The following is a 22903-nucleotide window of genomic DNA, read 5'->3' as shown; positions in this document are numbered from 1 at the left end:
CTCTCTCTTCAGTATCCTAGGGTCTACAGTGTGTAAATTAGTAGCTATAGTTAATAGTAGTTGTGTAACAGTGTGTGGTTGTGTTCCTCTCTCTTCAGTATCCCAGGGCCTACAGTGTGTATATTAGTAGCTATAGTTAATATTAGTTGTGTAACAGTGTGTGGTTGTGTTCCTCTCTCTTCAGTATCCCAGGGCCTACAGTGTGTATATTAGTAGCTATAGTTAATAGTAGTTGTGTAACAGTGTGTGGTTGTGTTCATCTCTCTTCAGTATCCCAGGGCCTACAGTGTGTATATTAGTAGCTATAGTTAATAGTAGTTGTGTAACAGTGTGTGGTTGTGTTCCTCTCTCTTCAGTATCCCAGGGCCTACAGTGTGTGTATTAGTAGCTATAGTTAATATTAGTTGTGTAACAGTGTGTGGTTGTGTTCATCTCTCTTCAGTATCCCAGGGCCTACAGTGTGTATATTAGTAGCTATAGTTAATAGTAGTTGTGTAACAGTGTGTGGTTGTGTTCATCTCTCTTCAGTATCCCAGGGTCTGCAGTGTGTATATTAGTAGCTATAGTTAATATTAGTTGTGTAACAGTGTGTGGTTGTGTTCCTCTCTCTTCAGTATCCTAGGGCCTACAGTGTGTATATTAGTAGCTATAGTTAATAGTAGTTGTGTAACAGTGTGTGGTTGTGTTCCTCTCTCTTCAGTATCCTAGGGCCTACAGTGTGTATATTAGTAGCTATAGTTAATATTAGTTGTGTAACAGTGTGTGGTTGTGTTCCTCTCTCTTCAGTATCCTAGGGTCTACAGTGTGTATATTAGTAGCTATAGTTAATAGTAGTTGTGTAACAGTGTGTGGTTGTGTTCCTCTCTCTTCAGTATCCCAGGGCCTACAGTGTGTATATTAGTAGCTATAGTTAATATTAGTTGTGTAACAGTGTGTGGTTGTGTTCATCTCTCTTCAGTATCCCAGGGCCTACAGTGTGTATATTAGTAGCTATAGTTAATAGTAGTTGTGTAACAGTGTGTGGTTGTGTTCCTCTCTCTTCAGTATCCCAGGGTCTGCAGTGTGTGCGTTCTCCATGGATGACATAGAGAAGGTGTTCAGAGGACGATTTAAAGAACAGAAAACACCTGACTCTGTCTGGACCGCCTTCCCAGAGGAGAGACTGCCCAAACCCAGGTATGTACCTGTACCTTTACCCAAACCCAAACCCAGGTATGTACCTGTACCTTTACCCAAACCCAAACCCAGGTATGTACCTGTACCTTTACCCAAACCCAGGTATGTACCTGTACCTTTACCCAAACCCAGGTATGTACCTGTATCTTTACCCAAACCCAAACCCAGGTATGTACCTGTACCTTTACCCAAACCCAAACCCAGGTATGTACCTGTACCTTTACCCAAACCCAAACCCAGGTATGTACCTGTACCTTTACCCAAACCCAGGTATGTACCTGTACCTTTACCCAAACCCAGGTATGTACCTGTATCTTTACCCAAACCCAAACCCAGGTATGTACCTGTACCTTTACCCAAACCCAAACCCAGGTATGTACCTGTACCTTTACCCAAACCCAAACCCAGGTATGTACCTGTACCTTTACCCAAACCCAGGTATGTACCTGTATCTTTACCCAAACCCAAACCCAGGTATGTACCTGTACCTTTACCCAAACCCAAACCCAGGTATGTACCTGTACCTTTACCCAAACCCAAACCCAGGTATGTACCTGTACCTTTACCCAAACCCAAACCCAGGTATGTACCTGTACCTTTACCCAAACCCAGGTATGTACCTGTACCTTTACCCAAACCCAGGTATGTACCTGTACCTTTACCCAAACCCAGGTATGTACCTGTACCTTTACCCAAACCCAGGTATGTACCTGTACCTTTACCCAAACCCAAACCCAGGTATGTACCTGTACCTTTACCCAAACCCAAACCCAGGTATGTACCTGTACCTTTACCCAAACCCAGGTATGTACCTGTACCTTTACCCAAACCCAGGTATGTACCTGTATCTTTACCCAAACCCAAACCCAGGTATGTACCTGTACCTTTACCCAAACCCAGGTATGTACCTGTACCTTTACCCAAACCCAAACCCAGGTATGTACCTGTACCTTTACCCAAACCCAGGTATGTACCTGTACCTTTACCCAAACCCAGGTATGTACCTGTACCTTTACCCAAACCCAAACCCAGGTATGTACCTGTACCTTTACCCAAACCCAAACCCAGGTATGTACCTGTACCTTTACCCAAACCCAAACCCAGGTATGTACCTGTACCTTTACCCAAACCCGGGTATGTACCTGTACCTTTACCCAAACCCAGGTATGTACCTGTACCTTTACCCAAACCCAGGTATGTACCTGTACCTTTACCCAAACCCAGGTATGTACCTGTACCTTTACCCAAACCCAGGTATGTACCTGTACCTTTACCCAAACCCAGGTATGTACCTGTATCTTTACCCAAACCCAGGTATGTACCTGTACCTTTACCCAAACCCAGGTATGTACCTGTACCTTTACCCAAACCCAGGTATGTACCTGTACCTTTACCCAAACCCAGGTATGTACCTGTACCTTTACCCAAACCCAAACCCAGGTATGTACCTGTACCTTTACCCAAACCCAGGTATGTACCTGTACCTTTACCCAAACCCAGGTATGTACCTGTACCTTTACCCAAACCCAGGTATGTACCTGTACCTTTACCCAAACCCAAACCCAGGTATGTACCTGTACCTTTACCCAAACCCAAACCCAGGTATGTACCTGTACCTTTACCCAAACCCAAACCCAGGTATGTACCTGTACCTTTACCCAAACCCAAACCCAGGTATGTACCTGTACCTTTACCCAAACCCAGGTACTATACCTACAGTATGTCAGTCTCTAACCCTGACCCAAGCCCAGGTACTATACCTACAGTATGTCAGTCTCTAACCCCGACCCAAGCCCAGGTACTATACCTACAGTATGTCAGTCTCTAACCCTGACCCAAGCCCAGGTACTATACCTACAGTATGTCAGTCTCTAACCCTGACCCAAGCCCAGGTACTATACCTACAGTATGTCAGTCTCTAACCCTGACCCAAGCCCAGGTACTATACCTACAGTATGTCAGTCTCTAACCCCGACCCAAACCCAGGTACTATACCTACAGTATGTCAGTCTCTAACCCTGACCCAAGCCCAGGTACTATACCTACAGTATGTCAGTCTCTAACCCTGACCCAAGCCCAGGTACTATACCTACAGTATGTCAGTCTCTAACCCTGACCCAAGCCCAGGTACTATACCTACAGTATGTCAGTCTCTAACCCTGACCCAAACCCAGGTACTATACCTACAGTATGTCAGTCTCTAACCCTGACCCAAACCCAGGTACTATACCTACAGTATGTCAGTCTCTAACCCTGACCCAAGCCCAGGTACTATACCTACAGTATGTCAGTCTCTAACCCTGACCCAAACCCAGGTACTATACCTACAGTATGTCAGTCTCTAACCCTGACCCAAGCCCAGGTACTATACCTACAGTATGTCAGTCTCTAACCCTAACCCAAGCCCAGGTACTATACCTACAGTATGTCAGTCTCTAACCCTGACCCAAGCCCAGGTACTATACCTACAGTATGTCAGTCTCTAACCCTGACCCAAGCCCAGGTACTATACCTACAGTATGTCAGTCTCTAACCCTGACCCAAGCCCAGGTACTATACCTACAGTATGTCAGTCTCTAACCCTGACCCAAGCCCAGGTACTATACCTACAGTATGTCAGTCTCTAACCCTGACCCAAGCCCAGGTACTATACCTACAGTATGTCAGTCTCTAACCCTGAACCAAGCCCAGGTACTATACCTACAGTATGTCAGTCTCTAACCCTGACCCAAGCCCAGGTACTATACCTACAGTATGTCAGTCTCTAACCCTGACCCAAGCCCAGGTACTATACCTACAGTATGTCAGTCTCTAACCCTGACCCAAGCCCAGGTACTATACCTACAGTATGTCAGTCTCTAACCCCGACCCAAACCCAGGTACTATACCTACAGTATGTCAGTCTCTAACCCTGAACCAAGCCCAGGTACTATACCTACAGTATGTCAGTCTCTAACCCTGACCCAAACCCAGTATGTCTCAGTAAGTGTATGTCAGTCTCTAACCCTGACCCAAGCCCAGTATGTCTCAGTAAGTGTATGTCAGTCTCTAACCCTGACCCAAGCCCAGTATGTCTCAGTAAGTGTATGTCAGTCTCTAACCCTGACCCAAGCCCAGTATGTCTCAGTAAGTGTATGTCAGTCTCTAACCCTGACCCAAGCCCAGTATGTCTCAGTAAGTGTATGTCAGTCTCTAACCCTGACCCAAGCCCAGTATGTCTCAGTAAGTGTATGTCAGTCTGCACAACAACAGGTACATGACCCACCCTTAAGTTTATGATGCAGGGCAGGACTGTATTGTCACTATAACCTTGAGTTTTGGTCTCATTGAGATAAACCCTCTTTAACAAGAGAGACATGGTCTATGACCACACACACGTACACACACGTACACACACGTACACACACGTACACACACGTACACACACGTACACACACACACACACACACACACACACACACACACACACACACACATAGCTGATGGTTATTAGCAGTAAATAATGAATCTGGATATTTAGACGTTGCATATTTAAGCTGTATTCACATACACACGTAGCTCAGCTCTCTGGCCCCAGAGCTCCACAGAGCTGCTCATTATGGTGGTAAATAATGAAGATTCTAATCCTCTGTTATGACTTCATGTTTACGGTGATACAGCAGCACGTCTCTTTGTGGTCCTGACAGGCATCTGCTCCTCTGTCATACCCTAACCCCTCTCCTCAGTTCAATTCAATAGTCAACATTATTAGTCCCTACAGGGGGATGGTAGCTGGGCTCATGTGTGACCTGTGTTGACCTTTGACCCCTATGACTCCAGGCCAGGCTGCTGTGCGGGTCATGGCCAGGCTGAGTCCTATAAGACCTCTATAGAGTTCCCTGATGAGACCCTCCTCTTCATCAAGTCTCACCCCCTCATGGACTCCTCTGTGCCTAACATAGGAGATGAGCCCTGGTTCACCAAGACACGCGTCAGGTAAGCACACACAGACAAACACACACACGCACACATCGCAAGAGTTGCTTGTAGGATCTAAATTCCCGGGTAACAATCAACAAAAAACTAAATCAAAATGCTCATTTGTAGATCGCACTGATGGCCTTTAAATACTGGCTTGATAATTCCTACTGAAGTCTGACTGTCCTCCTGTCTTGTCCTTGTCTCTCTAGGTACAGGCTGACAGCCCTGGCGGTGGACAACGCAGCTGGTCCACATGGTAACTACACGGTGCTGTTCATTGGTTCAGAGGCGGGCGTGGTGCTGAAGGTTCTAGCCAAGACTTCCCCTCTGTCCCTAAACGACAGCATCCTATTGGAGGAGATTGACCTGTTCAACAGAGCCAAGTACGGAACACTCACTACACGTCTCTCACTGTCTCTCTCTCTTACTCTCTTTGCGTCTCTCTCTTAGTCTCTGTCTCACTGTCTTTCTCTTTTTTTGGTCTCATCTCTCACTCTGTGTTCTTCTCTTTCACGCTGTGTCTCTCACCGTCTGTCTCTCCTCTCTCTTCCTCTCAGTCTCTCTCGCTCTCCTCTTTCTTCCTTTCAGTATCTCTCGACTGTCTTTCCCTGTCTCTCTCTTTCCTCTGTCACTTTCTCTTTCCTCTGTCTTCCTCTGTCTCTCTCTCTTTCCTCTGTCTTCCTCTGTGTCTCTCTCTTTCTTCTGTCTTCCTCTGTCTCTCTCTCTTTCCTCTGTCTTCCTCTGTCTCTCTCTCTTTCCTCTGTATTCCTCTGCCTCTCTCTCTCTCTCTCCTCTGTCTTCCTCTGTCTTCCTCTCAGTCTCTCGTTCTCTCCTGTCAGTAAGGGTATCAGGGCTAAACAGTGCCACTGTGATTACATCTGGAGAGTGAAACCGTAGACAGGCCTTTCTGATAAACAACCGATCAAGTAACCTGTAATCTGATTTCTGATTCTCCTCTGTCTCCCCCTCCACCACCCACCCTCCCTTTCTCTCTCTCCCCTACTCCCTCTCCTCTCCTAACCCATCTCTTCCCTCTCTTTTATTCTCTCTGTCTCCCAGGTGTCTGTCTAACAGTGAGGATGACAGGCATATTTTGTCGCTCCATGTTGACAGAGACACACACAGTGTGTATGTAGCTTTCTCTAGCTGTGTGGTTCGCATGCCTCTCAGCCGCTGTGAGCGACACACTAACTGCCACAAGTGAGTCAGACACAGACACATACAGACACACACACACACGCATTCAGAAACATGCACACACTCCACTCCAAGGTTACTTTCTGCTGTACCTGGTCACAGGTTTGTGTGTTTATTGATGTGTTTTTTCTCTATCTACATGTCATAAACACTGAGTACCTGTAGCACACTGGTTAATATACAGCCAGACAGAGGTTAACTGGTTCTGCCTATTTAACCCTGTATGGTGAACTGTATATTTACAGATATGTTAACCCTGTGTTGTGTTTCTCCCCTAGGTCTTGTATAGCGTCCAGGGACCCCTACTGTGGCTGGATGCCTCATGGAGCCTGTGAGAGGATCCTGCCTGGAGTTCTGTGAGTACCAAGTATTACAATACTAAATAGTATGAATACTCAGGGCCCTAAAGTGTGATCAATTTGATCTCATATGCAACAAAATATTTTGCTGTGTGACCTGGAGTTTTTAATTTGGGAGCACCAGTGCAACCCCAAAAAATCCAATATGAGTTTTTCTTTATTTTGAATAATAATGTTTGTAATGATAAGGCTTGGTTGTACCGTTGTTTCCCGAGTGCAGATTCGTTAGCACCATGATTGCACCACTAATCCAGTGGAAACTGCTTGTTTTTAGCCCAAACATTTCAAAAGATCTGACTCATATTACTGGAGCAACATTTATTTCTTCTGGTCACGGATTGGCGGGACACATTTTACATTCATAAACTAGGTCACGGGCCTTTCTAAAACTATTGGAGGGACAAATTTTACATTCATAAACCAGGTCACGGGCCTTTCTAAAACTATTGGAGGGACACATTTTACATTCATAAACCAGGTCACGGGCCTTTCTAAAACTATTGGCAGGACACATTTTACATTCATAAACCAGGTCACGGGCCTTTCTAAAACTATTGGAGGGACACATTTTACATTCATAAACCAGGTCACGGGCCTTTCTAAAACTATTGGCAGGACACATTTTACATTCATAAACCAGGTCACGGGCCTTTCTAAAACTATTGGAGGGACACATTTTACATTCATAAACCAGGTCACGGGCCTTTCTAAAACTATTGGCGGGACACATTTTACATTCATAAACCAGGTCACGGGCCTTTCTAAAACTATTGGAGGGACACATTTTACATTCATAAACCAGGTCACGGGCCTTTCTAAAACTGTTTGCGGGACACATTTGTTTTACACCTTGTTCAGTCATGTTTGTTAGCTCATTAGCTATCTAGCAAACGACCTGGTAACTTGACCAGTATATTCAAACATTTGGAGGCACAGAAAGAAAGGAAAGGGAATAGCTTCTTCAGGAGATCAATGATCAATGAATGAATGGAACAATGAATGGCACAAGCATTTCGCTACACCCGCAATAACATCTGCTAAATATGCGTATGTGACCAATAAAATTGTATTTGATTTGAATGAGAGATGTTCTGCATGACATCATCACAAATGCTCTTAAAGAGACAGTGAACAATTTTCGGTGTAATGCATCTCAATAGGAAAATAGTGCTTTTACATAATGCAGAAACCGTATATTCCCCAAAATTACTTTTTCATTTCAATGACAGGTATCTGTATCAACATTTTAGGTTTTTATAGTAAACACATGTATTTACAGGGTTCCATATGAGTTTTTAGGGCACAACATGGGCTGTAGAGCAGCTAGACTTCATATAGACTACATCTCAATCTATTTCAAAAATCAGATTTTCTGGTTCTCCTAACCTTTTTAAAGGCGGGAGGACTAGTGCTACCAATGAAAAATGTAAATGTAGAGCCCTGTGAGTATTAAATATTACAATACTACCACAGTACTAAGCTAGGGTACATACTACAGAGTTCAGGAAAAACTTGAATAAAGGAAGGAAATGTTGGTTAGAGAGGTTTGGTTCTCGGCTCTAATCTTCTCCCCTCTGCCTCTCTCTTTCAGGTCTGGTTATGAGCAGGATGTAGAGTTTGGGAACACGGTTCAGCTGGGAGACTGCCATGGTGAGCCCCTCCCATTCATACCAACCCATCTCTTTCTCACTCTCTCTTGCTATCACACACCATCAGTCTGCACAACCAACCAGTAACACACTACCAGTAACACCAGTAACCACACCATACCAACACACCAATCAGTAACCCTCCCTACATGGTTCTATGTTCAGTATTAACATACACATCTACCGTAGATCCACATACTGTACACAGCCAGGCCACCTGTAACTAATGCTGCCTACTTGGAGGGGAGAAACATAGACGTGCTCTACCAGTAGCAGTACTAAGACAGTGTTGCTATAGGAGACACACCAGGCCAAACCATAGAACTAGAACAGGGGATAGAGGCCATGCATAGCTGTCTCTCCTCAGGTCTAGAGACAGACAAGACTTGTAGCAATGGGCCTACTCAGACAACCTGTCCTTTAGCTTTTTATCATTTGATTAGAAAGAACTACACTCTTAGTTATCAGGGCCTTTTTTTGTTTTGGGACTTTACTTTTGGGTTCCTTTATACTGATTTCTTGTTCCTTTAATTGTTTTAGTGTTTTTGGCCACTACATCAGCGACAGATTACAAATCATTTGGTGACCCGACCTCTGGTTAGTTGGATCTTTTATTCCGCTGGTTTCTTTCTTTCCTTGAACTCCGAACCCCTCTCTCCGTCCATCCTTCCTTCAACGCTGCTCACTCTTCATCTTATTTAACAAGCCTCCTCTTCTTCAACACCTTTTTATCTTCTTCATCATCTCAACAAACATCATCACCGGGTCTCGTCAGAAATCTCCATCTCCACACGGACTCATTTCCTCACTTCATCTTCCTCACGCACTTCCCCTTTACTTCCTGCATGCTCACTCGGCGCCCCTCCCTCCTCTGACGTCATCACTGCTATGAAATCATCGCTGCTGTGTACCAAAGACCTTCCTCAGACAACTCTCACCCTTTTCCCCTTTCAAACTGTATCCTGTCTCAACAAAATTAATCTTACAACTGTATTTCTATGACTGGTAATGATAAATAAAAAGCTCTTGAATCAGAAAAGGTATTATTTTTTAAAACAGCATTATCATAAAACATAAAACCTATTATGTTATGTAAACTAACCCACATGTCCGTACACATACCAACCCATGCCTACTAACCAGGATGTAAGCTAACAGCCTGCTGGCCTCATGTCTACACACCGTGTTAACAGTTTGTTTGTCACCACAGACATGGAGTTGTCATCTACGTCATTCACAGACCAGCCCAGTGGGCCCATACACCCCCCAGTACCCCCAGTACTCACCCCCACCCTGAGTCCCCATCCTGGGCTTGGTCCTGGGGAAGGGCCTGGGTTGGGGCCTGGGGCTGGTTTTCCAGACCTGTATGGCTCAGGGTTTGTGCAGCAGGATGACCCGGCCACCTCCCATTCACTAGAGTCACTCCCAGGGGGCCTAGAGGGTAAGGCCTAGCAGGGAGAGAGAGAACTGCTGCCACCACACTGTATGGAGCCCTGACGGTCCCATAGCTGCTACAGCAGACACACACACACACATACAGTACCAGTCAAAAGTCCGGACACACCTACTCATTCAAGGGTTTTTCTTTATTTGTACTATTTTCTACATTGTAGAATAATAGTGAAGACATCAAAACTATGAAATAACACATATGGAATCATGTAGTAACCAAAAAAGTGTTAAACAGATCAAAATATATTCTTCAAAGTAGTGACCCTTTGCCTTGATGACAGCTTTGCACACTCTTGGCATTCTCTAGACCAGCTTCATGAGGAACTTGTTGGTTGCTTTTCCATCACTCTGAGGTCCAACTCATCCCAAACCATCTCAATTGGGTTGAGGTCAGGTGATTGTGGAGTCCAGGTCATCTGATGCAGCACTCCATCACTCTCCTTGGTCAAATAGACTTACACAACCTGGAGGTGGATTTTGGGCCATTGTTCTTTTGAAAAACAAATGATAGTCCCAATAAGCGCAAACCAGATGGGATGGCATATCGCAGCAGAATGCTGTGGTAGCCTTAAATAAGTAAATCACAGACCGTGTCACCAGCAAAGCCCCATCACACACACCCACGGTGGGAACCACACATGCGGAGATCATCCGTTCACCTACTCTGTGCCTCACAAAGACACGGCGGTTGGAACCAAAAATCTCAAATTTAGACTCATCAGACCAAAGGACAGATTTCCACCGGTCTAATGTCCATTGCTCATGTTTCTTGGCCCAACCAAGTCTCTTCTTATTGTTGGTGTCCTTTTGTAGTGGTTTCTTTACAGCAATTTGACCCTGAAGGCCTGATTCACACAGTCTCCTCTGAACAGTTGATGTTGAGATGTGTCTGTTACTTGAACTCTGAAGCATTTATTTGGGCTGTAATTTCTGAGGCTGGTAACTCTAATGAACTTATCATCTGCAGCAGAGTAACTCTGGGTCTTCCTGTGTTGTGCTGGTCATCATGAGAGCCAGTTTCATCATAGCGATTGATGGTTTTTGCGACTACATTTGAATAAACTTTCTGTATTGACTGACCTTCATGTCTTAAAGTAATGATGGACTGTCATTTCTCTTTGCTTATTTGAGCTGTTCTTGCCATAATATGGACTTGGTCTTTTACCAAATAGGGCTATCTTCTGTGTACCACCCCTACCTTGTCACAACACAACTGATTGGCTCAAATGCATTGAGGAAAGAAATTCCACAAATGAACTTTTAACAAGGCACACCTGTTAATTGAAATGCATTGCAGGTGACTACCTCATAAAGCTGGTTGAGAGAATGCCAAGGGTGTGCAAAGCTGTCATTAAGGCAAAGGGTGGCTACTTTGAGGAATCTCAAATATAACATATATTTTGATTTGTTTAATACTTTTTTGGTTACTACATGATTTCATATGTGATATTTCATAGTTTTGATGTCTTCACTATTATTCTACAAGAAAAACCCTTGAATGAGTAGGTGTGTACATTTTTGACTGGTACTATATGCACACACACACACACACATACACGCACGCATACACACACACACACACACACACACACACACACACACACACACACACACACACACACACACACACACACACACACACACACACACACACACACACACACACACACACACACACACACACACACACACTCAGTGGCAGGTATTTGGGATTACCATCAAGTGATATAGCAGATGACATTTTTCAGATTTTGTTATGATTTATATTTCATCCAACTTCATGTATTTTGATTTATTCATGGATTTATTGTCATGATTCTAATGATTTTCTACATGGTGAAAATGTATTTTCTCCCTTTTTAAACAATTCTTTCAAATCTTATCTTCAAACCTTCTGCACTTCTATATTATTTCTTCAGACTCTTTATTTTGCCCTCGTTTCTCTCTGTGCCAGTAGACCCTATAACCCTGGCTGTTACAGTTGAAGGGTTAACCCTGTTCCCGGGTGTAAAGGGTTAACCCTGGGAGTTAGGTTTTTTAACCCTAGGAGCGTTAGAGCAGGTTCCAGGCCTGTCCATTAACCCCTCCGGCTCCAGGACCTCTCTCTGTCTCTCTCCTGCTCTGTGAATGTTTAACTCGTCCATGTCTGTGGTTACTAACCAAGCTGCAGTCTAGAAACAGAACAGCCTCACCATGTAGAGGACAAACTACAATCCTCTTCCCTTTGACAACGCTGGGGAGTCAATGGTTCTTTGTCTTTCTGATTTTGGGAGAACAAGTCTTTCTCTGTCCTGGTTAGGAATGCACTAACCCTATTTCTATCTGGACAAATGTTTGACACTTGGTAGGGAAAAAGCAACACTTCAATTCTTCCTTTTCAAACTAACATAATACTACTTCTTCTAGATTGGCTTACATCACTGGAGTGGTTGTGGGATTCTAACCATTTTCACCATGTATTTACAATTAAGAATGACTAGAGTGGAAGCCAATCTGAATGGTTTTGGTAACGATAAAATCCCTGTTGGATAGCGGACAGAATACCTTTAAGGGGAAAAGCAGAGAAACCATGCATGACTGAGTGTCCACAAACACACCTGATATAGAGGTGTAGTGTAAAGCTGTGATTGGCTGTGATTGTGTGTGTCGGGGTGTTCGTTAACCAATGGGGTGTGTGACTTCAGGTGTGTGGGAGATCCAGGCGGGAGAAGCCAATCAGATGGTCCACATGAATATCCTGATCAGCTGTGTGTTGGCTGCCTTCCTCCTGGGGGCGCTAGTGGCCGGCCTGGTGGTGTTCTGCTACAGAGACTCCTTCCTCCGCCACAAGCCCCGGCACGCCCACAAAGATGCAGAGTCAGCCCCCTCCTGCAGCGACTCCACCGGATCCTTCGCTAAGCTCAACGGGCTCTTCGACAGTCCTGTCAAGGTAACCTGCAGCCCTGAATACAGAGTGCAATTTATGAGTCAACACATTATTCAGTAACCGAGTGTTACAGACTGACATGGTCGTTGTATCTTATGTAGATAGATAGAACCAGAGTGAGAATTATACCGTGACATTCAGGGTGCGACGTCCACAATTTATTTTGGGGAGGGGGGGGCTAATAATAATAATAATAAAGAAGTAATTTAACGGTAAAAATGTATTACCTTTTAACGTGGCATGAACACAACCAGTCATGATGCTGTCATCTGATTGTCAAACAAATCACCTCAAAATGTAGGCTACCTGTGCATGTTCGTCCAGTCCAAAATAATCCAAACAGTGCAATGCATGTACTCTGATGACTGGAAATAGACATCTGCATGTACTCTGATGACTGGAAATAGACATCTGCATGTACTCTGATGACTGGAAAAAGACATCTGCATGTACTCTGATGACTGGAAATAGACATCTGCATGTACTCTGATGACTGGAAAAAGACATCTGCATGTACTCTGATGACTGGAAATAGACATCTGCATGTACTCTGATGACTGGAAATAGACATCTGCATGTACTCTGATGACTGGAAATAGACATCTGCAGGTACTCTGATGACTGGAAATAGACATCTGCATGTACTCTGATGACTGGAAATAGACATCTGCATGTACTCTGATGACTGGAAATAGACATGTGCAGGTACTCTGATGACTGGAAATAGACATCTGCATGTACTCTGATGACTGGAAAAAGACATCTGCATGTACTCTGATGACTGGAAATAGACATCTGCATGTACTCTGATGACTGGAAATAGACATCTGCATGTACTCTGATGACTGGAAATAGACATCTGCATGTACTCCTGATGACTGGAAATAGACATCTGCATGTACTCTGATGACTGGAAATAGACATCTGCATGTACTCTGATGACTGGAAATAGACATCTGCAGGTACTCTGATGACTGGAAATAGACATCTGCATGTACTCTGATGACTGGAAATAGACATCTGCATGTACTCTGATGACTGGAAATAGACATCTGCATGTACTCTGATGACTGGAAATAGACATCTGCATGTACTCTGATGACTGGAAATAGACATCTGCATGTACTCCTGATGACTGGAAATAGACATCTGCATGTACTCTGATGACTGGAAATAGACATCTGCATGTACTCTGATGACTGGAAATAGACATCTGCAGGTACTCTGATGACTGGAAATAGACATGTGCAGGTACTCTGATGACTGGAAATAGACATCTGCATGTACTCTGATGACTGGAAAAAGACATCTGCATGTACTCTGATGACTGGAAATAGACATCTGCATGTACTCTGATGACTGGAAATAGACATCTGCATGTACTCTGATGACTGGAAATAGACATCTGCATGTACTCCTGATGACTGGAAATAGACATCTGCATGTACTCTGATGACTGGAAATAGACATCTGCATGTACTCTGATGACTGGAAATAGACATCTGCAGGTACTCTGATGACTGGAAATAGACATCTGCATGTACTCTGATGACTGGAAATAGACATCTGCAGGTACTCTGATGACTGGAAATAGACATCTGCATGTACTCTGATGACTGGAAATAGACATCTGCAGGTACTCTGATGACTGGAAATAGACATCTGCATGTACTCTGATGACTGGAAATAGACATCTGCATGTACTCTGATGACTGGAAATAGACATCTGCATGTACTCTGATGACTGGAAATAGACATCTGCATGTACTCTGATGACTGGAAATAGACATCTGCATGTACTCTGATCACTGGACGTAGATCTTTACAACACCAAAAAGTGTGCCTACTGACATTAGGCGAATACCATTGATTAGGCCAAATGAATTGATGCTTCTTGCTGACAAATTTAAATGTTTTGTTCCTTGAAAAGTCGGGCCAACTGAAATGGGTCTGAAACTGTCCTGGGGAAATTGGGTGGTTACCCTAACACACATGGTCAATTTACTAGACTAGGCTACAATGTGTAGGCCTATAGAGTACCACAGTATGAGTCATAATACCCTCCAATCGTTTTTCCACCATACATTTTTCCCATAGAGGATTTTAGAAACACGTAAAATAAGGGCTGTGTTTGGTGTAGGTTTACTTTGGTGGGACGTTTTAATAACCATGTAAATCTCTAGGATAAGGTGATTTTTATCAACATAGTCGCCTGTGTTTATCCCCTAAAAATTAAACGCTAATGTGGCTATCATAAAGAACTACAAATACCATGATGATCTGGACAAGACTGCCGAATAGAGGCAAAGATAAGAATCTCTGGATTAACTATCTGTTAGCTAAATGTAGCAATTCTGTAAACTGTCTTGTGCAAGTTTTAACTTGAGACAATACCTGTTAGCAAAGGTGTCAGCTAGAGACGACGTGCAGAAGCTTGCAGGGATTTGTAGTCTTGCATGTCTACGTTGATACTACTTAGCAGAAAAGTAAATAGAGCTGAATATATTGATAAAAGTCACCTTGTCTGAGAGAGATTTACATGGTTATTAAAACGCCACGACTGGGTAAGCCTCCACGAATCACAGCCCTTATTTTAAGTGTTTATAAAATTTCCTATGAGAAAAATGAATGGAGTAAAAACGATTGGAACCATTTCCCTGTTTGACCGTTAGGTTTTATGGGTATTATGACACCTCCACTGTGGGGTAGCCAGTGATGTAGTAGTAAATAAATGGTGGGTAAACTCTGATTGCCGGTTGCGGTGAGAAAAGTTACGCTCCCTATACTTTCAATGCATTTTTCAGAAAGGGAGGGTCAACTGCATTTTGTTGCCTTTACCCTCCACTAGGCCTACACTGCCAGTAGCCTACGCTCTCAACTGAAGCAATTTTACACACATGAACATAAACAGAACAGGTTACATTCAATATAATACACAAGTTGAATTCTTAGATTCTTCACAGATCGTGTGACATAAACCACAACCTTTCCCTACATTTATGACATTAATGATAGTGTAATTTGTAATTATTAAGCATTTAATGATTGAATTAGAACATTGAACTTAAACCCTGTACTATTCCTGGATCTTGGAGATCTCGGAAAAAGCACTAAGTGTAACCATGCCTATGTAAAATGTCATTATCCAAAATAATGTAGGCCTATGCCATTGCCAAATCGAAGTCTTGTGAAGAGTCTACTATAGGCGTACTGTCATTAATGTTGGATGGAATGGTTGCGCAATGCTATTTAGCTGTAGGCTGGTTGTCTAGTGATATTGGAGACAATCATCAGCTCATCCAGGCAAGAAAACTGATATTGATTGAAAATAATAAAGCTAAATAAATGGTCTACTTCTGGTCGCGGACGGCACAGAGAACAGCGATACCCGCGCCCGCCTGAGAAACAAAGCAATGAGCGCTCTAAACAGCTGACTGACAAGAGCAAACAATTATGAATGAACGGATAAATCTAATGCATTGGAATTAAAGGCGATTTTTATCAAGGGGACTTGGCAAACAAATGGCGAAAGTGAGCAAGTGCAAAGAAAAATCTGTGTTTAAAGGAGCTCAGCTGAGGCTGAAATTCAGCACTAGTGAGTGGACAGTGCTGTGGACAGAGAGACGGTTTGTGCAGCCACATAGAAATACATGGTTTAAACCATGACAGAAAGGTGGGGGTGTTCGATTCATTTGTAAACTTTTATTTTCATATTTACCACTGCTTTTAAACAAATAGGAGAATGGTTAAATTAGCATTATTTAGATTTTTGGGGGTATTGTGTGTAGATTGCTGAGGATTTATTTTTATTTAATCCATTTTATAATAAGGCTGTAATGTAACAAAATGTTGAAAAAGTTAAGGGGTCTGGATACTTTCTGAAGGCACTGTGTATGTATGTATGTACAGTATGTACAGTATGTACAGTATGTGTTGGCTGGAGGAACCAAATTAACAAAGCCCTCTCTTCTGTCTTGTCTCCAGGAGTACCAGCCAAGTCTGGACTGTCCCAAGCTGTACACCAACTTACTGAGCAGTGGTAAGGACCTGACGCCTAACGGAGACACCAAGACCATGATCCTCCGGGACGGCTGTCAGCCCCCCGAGCTGGCCGCCCTGCCCACCCCCGAGTCTACCCCTGTGCTGCAGCAGAAAGGCCTGCAGCCAATCAGGAACCAATGGGAGCGAGCCAATCACCACGGGAAGATCAACGGACCCAGGAAGAACTCCAACTCTACCTCCTCCTCCATTGCCAAGAGTCCCCAGTTCCACCCCAGTTCCCCCCCTCCTCACCCCCAGCCCCACCCTGCGCTGGGACACTCCCACATCCCCAGCGCCGTCGTCCTTCCCAACGCCACGCACGAATACCGCAGTGGTTACCATGGAAACCCGACCGACGACGTCACGCCGCCGCGCACCCTAGACAGGAAGCCAGAGAACATGGAACACCTGCAGGCCACGCCCCCTCATTCTAAAGGGAGCAGAAAGGAGCAGAAGAGGTCACTGGATGCCAGGAACACACTGAACGACTTGCTGAAGCACCTGAACGATGCTAACACGGCTAACGCTAGCTCCAAGGCTATCCTCCAAGAGGGGGCCGGCTCAGCACCCCGACCCAGCAGACAACACCTGATGCTGGAGCCTCTAGGGGACATCACTGAGGTTCCCCCCAAGGTCCCCAGCCGAGAGGCCTCTCTTTACTCCCCCTCCTCCTCCTCCTCCCTGCCCAGGCACAGCCCCACCAAGAGGGTTGACGTCCCACTGCCCTCCACCCCTAGCTCCCCCACAGGCAGCCTGGGTATGGGAGGAAGCATGAGCGGCACCCTGGAGAGGAGGTACGGCTCTCATCACAGGATCTCTTCTCACAGACACTCCCTCACCGCCACCTCTCCCAACGGGGTCAGTATGGGGGTGTCGTTGTCCCACCAACACAGTATGAACAGAGGGGGGTACATGCCCCCCACCCCTCCCTCCAGACTGGACTCCCAGAGGGGGCTTCACTCCCCCCATCAACACCCCCACCCCCCCTCCCTGTCCCGCCAGAGCAGCTACAGTGGGCACGGCTCGCTCCCCCGCCAGGGGCTTAAACGGACCCCGTCCCTAAAGCCTGACGTCCCCCCTAAACCCAACGCCTTCACCCCACAGACTCCTCAGATGAGGGTGGTCAACAAGTACAGCTACTAGGACACTATAGACACTATGGAGTGTACTACCAAGTGTACTAACTGGGACGGGGCAGGGGCACTACTGAGTGTGCTCTAGAGCCAGACTGGTTGTGAGAAGGCTTAGGGAGAGAGTAGGACCATGTGTGTGTCGGGGTGTGTTCCCCGTGGAATGATTCATTCCTTCACTCTAAAAAGAGAAAATCACACCAGATGTGACGTGGAGGTCTGTGTCTTGTCTTGTGGCTCCATGTTTCTCTCCATCTCACAACACACTGGTCAGTCTCCTCTAACCCTGACCCCTGGCCCTGACTCACTAACCTCAGCCCAGGCCCAGGACAGAAGGCAGGGTGGGGGTAGATGGGTGCAGGGGTCCTGTAGGGGACTAGCGTGGCCCCCAGTGTGTAGCCTAACCCTATGATCCCGACTGTGGACGGTACGAGGTCTAACTCCGAGAACTACTTGAAGAATGGGTCTGATGTCTCACTGTCACTAAGCACTGTCTGTTTGTGTCACAAATGGCACCCTATTCCCCTTTGTTGTCAACTACTTCTGACCACGGCACATAGGCCTGGTTGTACCTAGTGCACTATATAGGGAATAAGGGTGCCATTTGGGGGACACCCTCTGTCTTCCCATGAATGTGAACTGGACTGAACTGAACAAGGGGGAGGAATACAATAGAACTGTTTGTATCTTATCTGTCTGACTGATGGGGGAGAGCAGCGAGGAGACACACTAAACATAGTGTCCCTTTAGTGTCCCTTTAGAGGTGTTTAACTCAACTATAAAGACTGAGGAGGAAGGAAGGCAACAGAGAGAACACCAGTGTGTGTCAGCTGGAGGGCAAAACCCAATGTACAGCAAACACACACACACACACTTTGCTTGGGGAGGTGAAAGGCCTGGCTGCCTACGTACCCTAACAGGGACCCTCTGTAACTCACTGGGATATCTACTAAACACGTTTGCTGCTATTGGTTTATGATGAGTAATGTATGTTGAGTGTATTTAGTCCTCTTATGCGTCTGTACCCTACAGCTGCCGTTGTCTCCTGACGTGTGTGTGTATGTGTGCGTACAGACCATGCAATTCAATGCACTGTTAGAACAGGCTCCAGTGACATCAACACATACCACTCTTCTCCTGTCTCACACAGACACACAGATACAAACTGGCGATGCAGAGACCTTTGCTCCAGTCTTTCACTGTAGCAGAGTGGTATTTAGAAACATTTCATCCAACCCACTTCAACAGGCTGGTGTTGTTTTGGTTTGGTTTTCTTTATTTTATTCACAAATGAAAGACGTAAACATTTTAGGCAACACCAATGGGTTTAGTTCTGTCAGGTTGAAATGGCATCCTGTAACATGTCTGTCTGACTCACCTGCCAACTGCATGTCCATCACTAGTGTTAGTCTCTGTGCTCCGTTGGGAGTTCACACACAGCTCTCTGTGTGGTAGTCGCCCGAAGGTACAGATGCAGGATCAGCTTACCCTCTCTCAAACCTAATCTTAACCATTTCCAGGGTAACTGATCTTAGATCTTCGGTTCTCTGGTTGCCATTTTGGTTCCAGAGGCATTGTTGTGTTTGCAGTTTCCCAGTGAGTGACAAGTGTACAATCACACCAACATCTACCAATGTGTCCTACCGAGTCATGCTGGTAATGACAAGATACTGTACATATTATAAATATATGAGTATACATATTTTTAGGCCAGTTAACCCCAATCTGTGCATTGTGTGCCTTATTCAACGAATGATCGATATACAGAAAAATTGAGGGAAAAAAGTGATTTGGTCCTGAATTTCATTATTGTTACAATATAACCTAAGCAACTCTGATTATTTGAATTCAGAGTGAAATTTGTGTTCTGCATTTCAATTTGTATTTATCTACCAAACTGCAGTTATTTTGATTCTAGAACTAAGAGTCGGTTTAGTCACCAACATTCCATTACAGAATGCAGGCTGAAGCAAAGCATGCTGGGATTACAGTATCCGTATATGACCTCATGAAGAAGAAGGCTGCTGATAGACCAAGCTGAGGTTCCATGCAGTGAATGTACTATTATGGCATGGGGATGTAGACTGACTCTTGTCTTTTCTCTAAACGCTTTGCTTCAAAACACTCAGCTCAACATGGCACTATACAGCCAATATACAGTAAACAGTCACAATACAGTACTCAATAAACCATCCAACCCAGTATTAAGGTAAACACTCTGGGTAATTATTATAGATCAAAGATGTGTATCTAATGGCTTAATAAACTGTTCCATTAGAGTGAGCAGTGGTCATGTGACCGGGACATGTATAACAACAGGATGTGGGTCAGATCTCACATTGACAATGAGGTTCATGATTTGGGTACATTTACCTTATTTGGGGAATTAATTTGTCTGCCTGTTTGGAACCCGAAGCCACATTTAGTTTAAAAAAGATAATGGTATTAATTAAAGTCTGTTGTCTATCAGTCGTCCTCTGCTAACCAGCGTTTGGGCTCACACACACACACACACACACACCCCTGTTCCATTCGTCCAGACAGACAGGCTGCGTTGTCTTGTGCGTTGCCATATTGACCTGGGTTTTTGTGTTGCAGTGTCAGTCTAAAGCCTTCCTACCCTCCTGTCTATCTATGCTCTGTGTGTGCAGATGAACCAGCCTCGTTGACATTACCTTTCTAATACTGTTCTGATTGGACAGTAAGCCCTCCTGATGTTTGTTCAGAGTGTTTGTATATATGTTGTAAAGTTGGAACTGTGAATGTGTACAAAATGATCGTCTTTTGTTTCAGGACTTCTTGTTATAATTTTTTTAACACGGCATGTATAGTTGAAATAAAATATTACTGCACAGAATTCTGATTCTGAGAGAGACCCTTGTTTTTTATGATTCTCAGAAGACAGCGGATTAGACCAGTGACTCTCTAATCCAGTTAGTGAGTACAAGATGCAGCGATCACTGAACTCACTAGAGGAGTCAGACATCAACATACTCTTCATGTTCAACTGTATTGATTTAGCAAAGCTTTGGTTTAATTAGAGTTTGATGAGTGAAATGTTAACTGGGACACTAATGCCTATATTTCTACTAAAGTGTTCCTTCTTCAACATATCCCACAGCAGAAGAAGAGGCTATTTGCCTCCATGCACCCCTGCTATCATCACAAACCACTAGCTAACATCAAACACTATTTACACCTCTGCCAAACAATGTCCTGTTTTCCTCTGGCACTGAGTGAGCTACATATCTACAGTTATACATGTAAGACAGCATTGTTTCAGAAATAGACATTCAAAATGTAGATGGAGATTTGTTAAGATTTGGTGTTGCAGGCCAGGCTGTTTCTGCTAAGGGTTGCCAATAAGTAATTGTTGCCTTGCCAATAGCGTTGTTGTCTTGCCAACAACAGTGTTGATTTCCAAAGCAAAGTAGTGCTGTTGCATGCCTAGGCTTTAGCTTAGTGGGCTTACATGGTCTTGGTCCTTGGTTCGATTCCCTTTTGGTCATAGCAGCGCAGGATTGGTGATTAACATTCGAGAGGAGATCTGTTGCAGAGCAGAGGGTATTTGTGTGTGTGTGTGTGTGTGTGTGTGTGGTCATGTGGGAAAGTTTCCAGAGTGGTTTGTTGCCGTGGAGATGAACATCAGGTCCCTCCCTGCTCTGGGCTTAAGATCTGAGCTTCAGCACTGTGCCAGGCCCTTGAACACACACTAACACACCGTACACATGCACACTAACCCAGTACGGTCACAGTGATGAGATGAGATATAGAAGAGCGGACCAGGCCTGGGTGGGGGTATGAGGAGGCTACTCTTAACCCGCTTGATCCGTTGAATGAGCAATAACAATGCCGAAGAATGACATCCTCTGTTTTACAGATACACACTAACACACAATGGGGTTCTGCTTATGATTCCATGATTCATGGTGTTGTCAATACAGTGGCAGATGTAGTGCTATTTAATGGCTCCTCTATTTGCCTGCAACCCCCCCATGCTGTAATACTGGGCCTGAAGCTGCCACACTGGGCCTGAAGGACACCATGCCTGCTACCCCCTCCCCCCCAGTCATGCACGCCATAACACTGGGCCTGAATGACACCATGCCTGCTACCCCCCCCCCCCAGTCATGCTGTAACACTGGGCCTGAAGGACACCATGCCTGCTACCCCCTCCCCCCCAGTCATGCTGTAACACTGGGCCTGAAGGACACCATGCCTGCTACCCCCCACCCCCAGTCATGCTGTAACACTGGGCCTGAAGGACACCATGCCTGCTACCCCCTCTCCCTCAGGCATGCACGCCATAACACTGGGCCTGAAGGACACCATGCCTGCTACCCCCCCCCCCCCCCCCAGGCATGCACGCCATAACACTGGGCCTGAAGGACACCATGCCTGCTACCCCCTCCCCCCCAGACATGCACGCCATAACACTGGGCCTGAAGGACACCATGCATCTGGAGGTCATTCTCCTCTCAGTCACCACTACAGACAACAACACATAAACGCTACAGACAACATCACATGAACGCTACAGACAACATCACATGAACACTACAGACAACATCACATGAACACTACAGACAACATCACATGAACGCTACAGACAACATCACATGAACGCTACAGACAACATCACATAAACACTACAGACAACATCACATAAACACTACAGACAACATCACATAAACACTACAGACAACATCACATAAACACTACAGGTCGACCGATTATGATTTTTCAACGCCAACACCGATACCGATTATTGGAGGACCAAAAAAGCCGATACCGATTAATCGGCTTTTTTTTAAATGTAGTTGTAATAATGACAATTACAACAATAATGAATTAACACTTTTTAACTTAATATAATACATCAATAAAATCAATTTAGTCTCAAGTAGATAATGAAACATGTTCAATTTGGTTTAAATATTGCAAAAACAAAGTGTTGGAGAAGAATGTAAAAGTGCAATATGTGCCATGTAAGAAAGCTAACGTTTCAGTTCC

At 44.7% G+C, this 22903-nt stretch overlaps 1 protein-coding gene across 6 annotated transcripts in view; it reads left to right on the top strand.

Moving 5' to 3' along the window:
* Window positions 1–20759, top strand: part of LOC110519503 (semaphorin-6D) — a 47664-nt gene extending 26905 nt beyond the window's left edge. For 2 of the 6 annotated variants that reach the window (XM_036981098.1, XM_036981099.1), the window contains exons 10-19: window positions 1045–1176; window positions 4996–5151; window positions 5346–5519; window positions 6196–6336; window positions 6612–6689; window positions 8284–8342; window positions 8882–8938; window positions 9552–9782; window positions 12478–12722; window positions 16704–20759. In XM_036981098.1, the coding sequence (XP_036836993.1) occupies window positions 1045–1176; window positions 4996–5151; window positions 5346–5519; window positions 6196–6336; window positions 6612–6689; window positions 8284–8342; window positions 8882–8938; window positions 9552–9782; window positions 12478–12722; window positions 16704–17903 (2473 nt within the window). In that variant the 3' untranslated portion in view covers window positions 17904–20759. The other 4 variants (XM_036981100.1, XM_036981101.1, XM_036981102.1 and 1 more) reach the window with 4 other exon arrangements.
* Window positions 20760–22903: the final 2144 nt, after the last annotated feature.

The sequence above is a fragment of the Oncorhynchus mykiss genome, chromosome 6 (assembly GCF_013265735.2).
Source record: "Oncorhynchus mykiss isolate Arlee chromosome 6, USDA_OmykA_1.1, whole genome shotgun sequence".
Lineage (NCBI taxonomy): Eukaryota > Metazoa > Chordata > Actinopteri > Salmoniformes > Salmonidae > Oncorhynchus > Oncorhynchus mykiss.
This window is presented reverse-complemented; position numbering and strand designations above follow the sequence as displayed.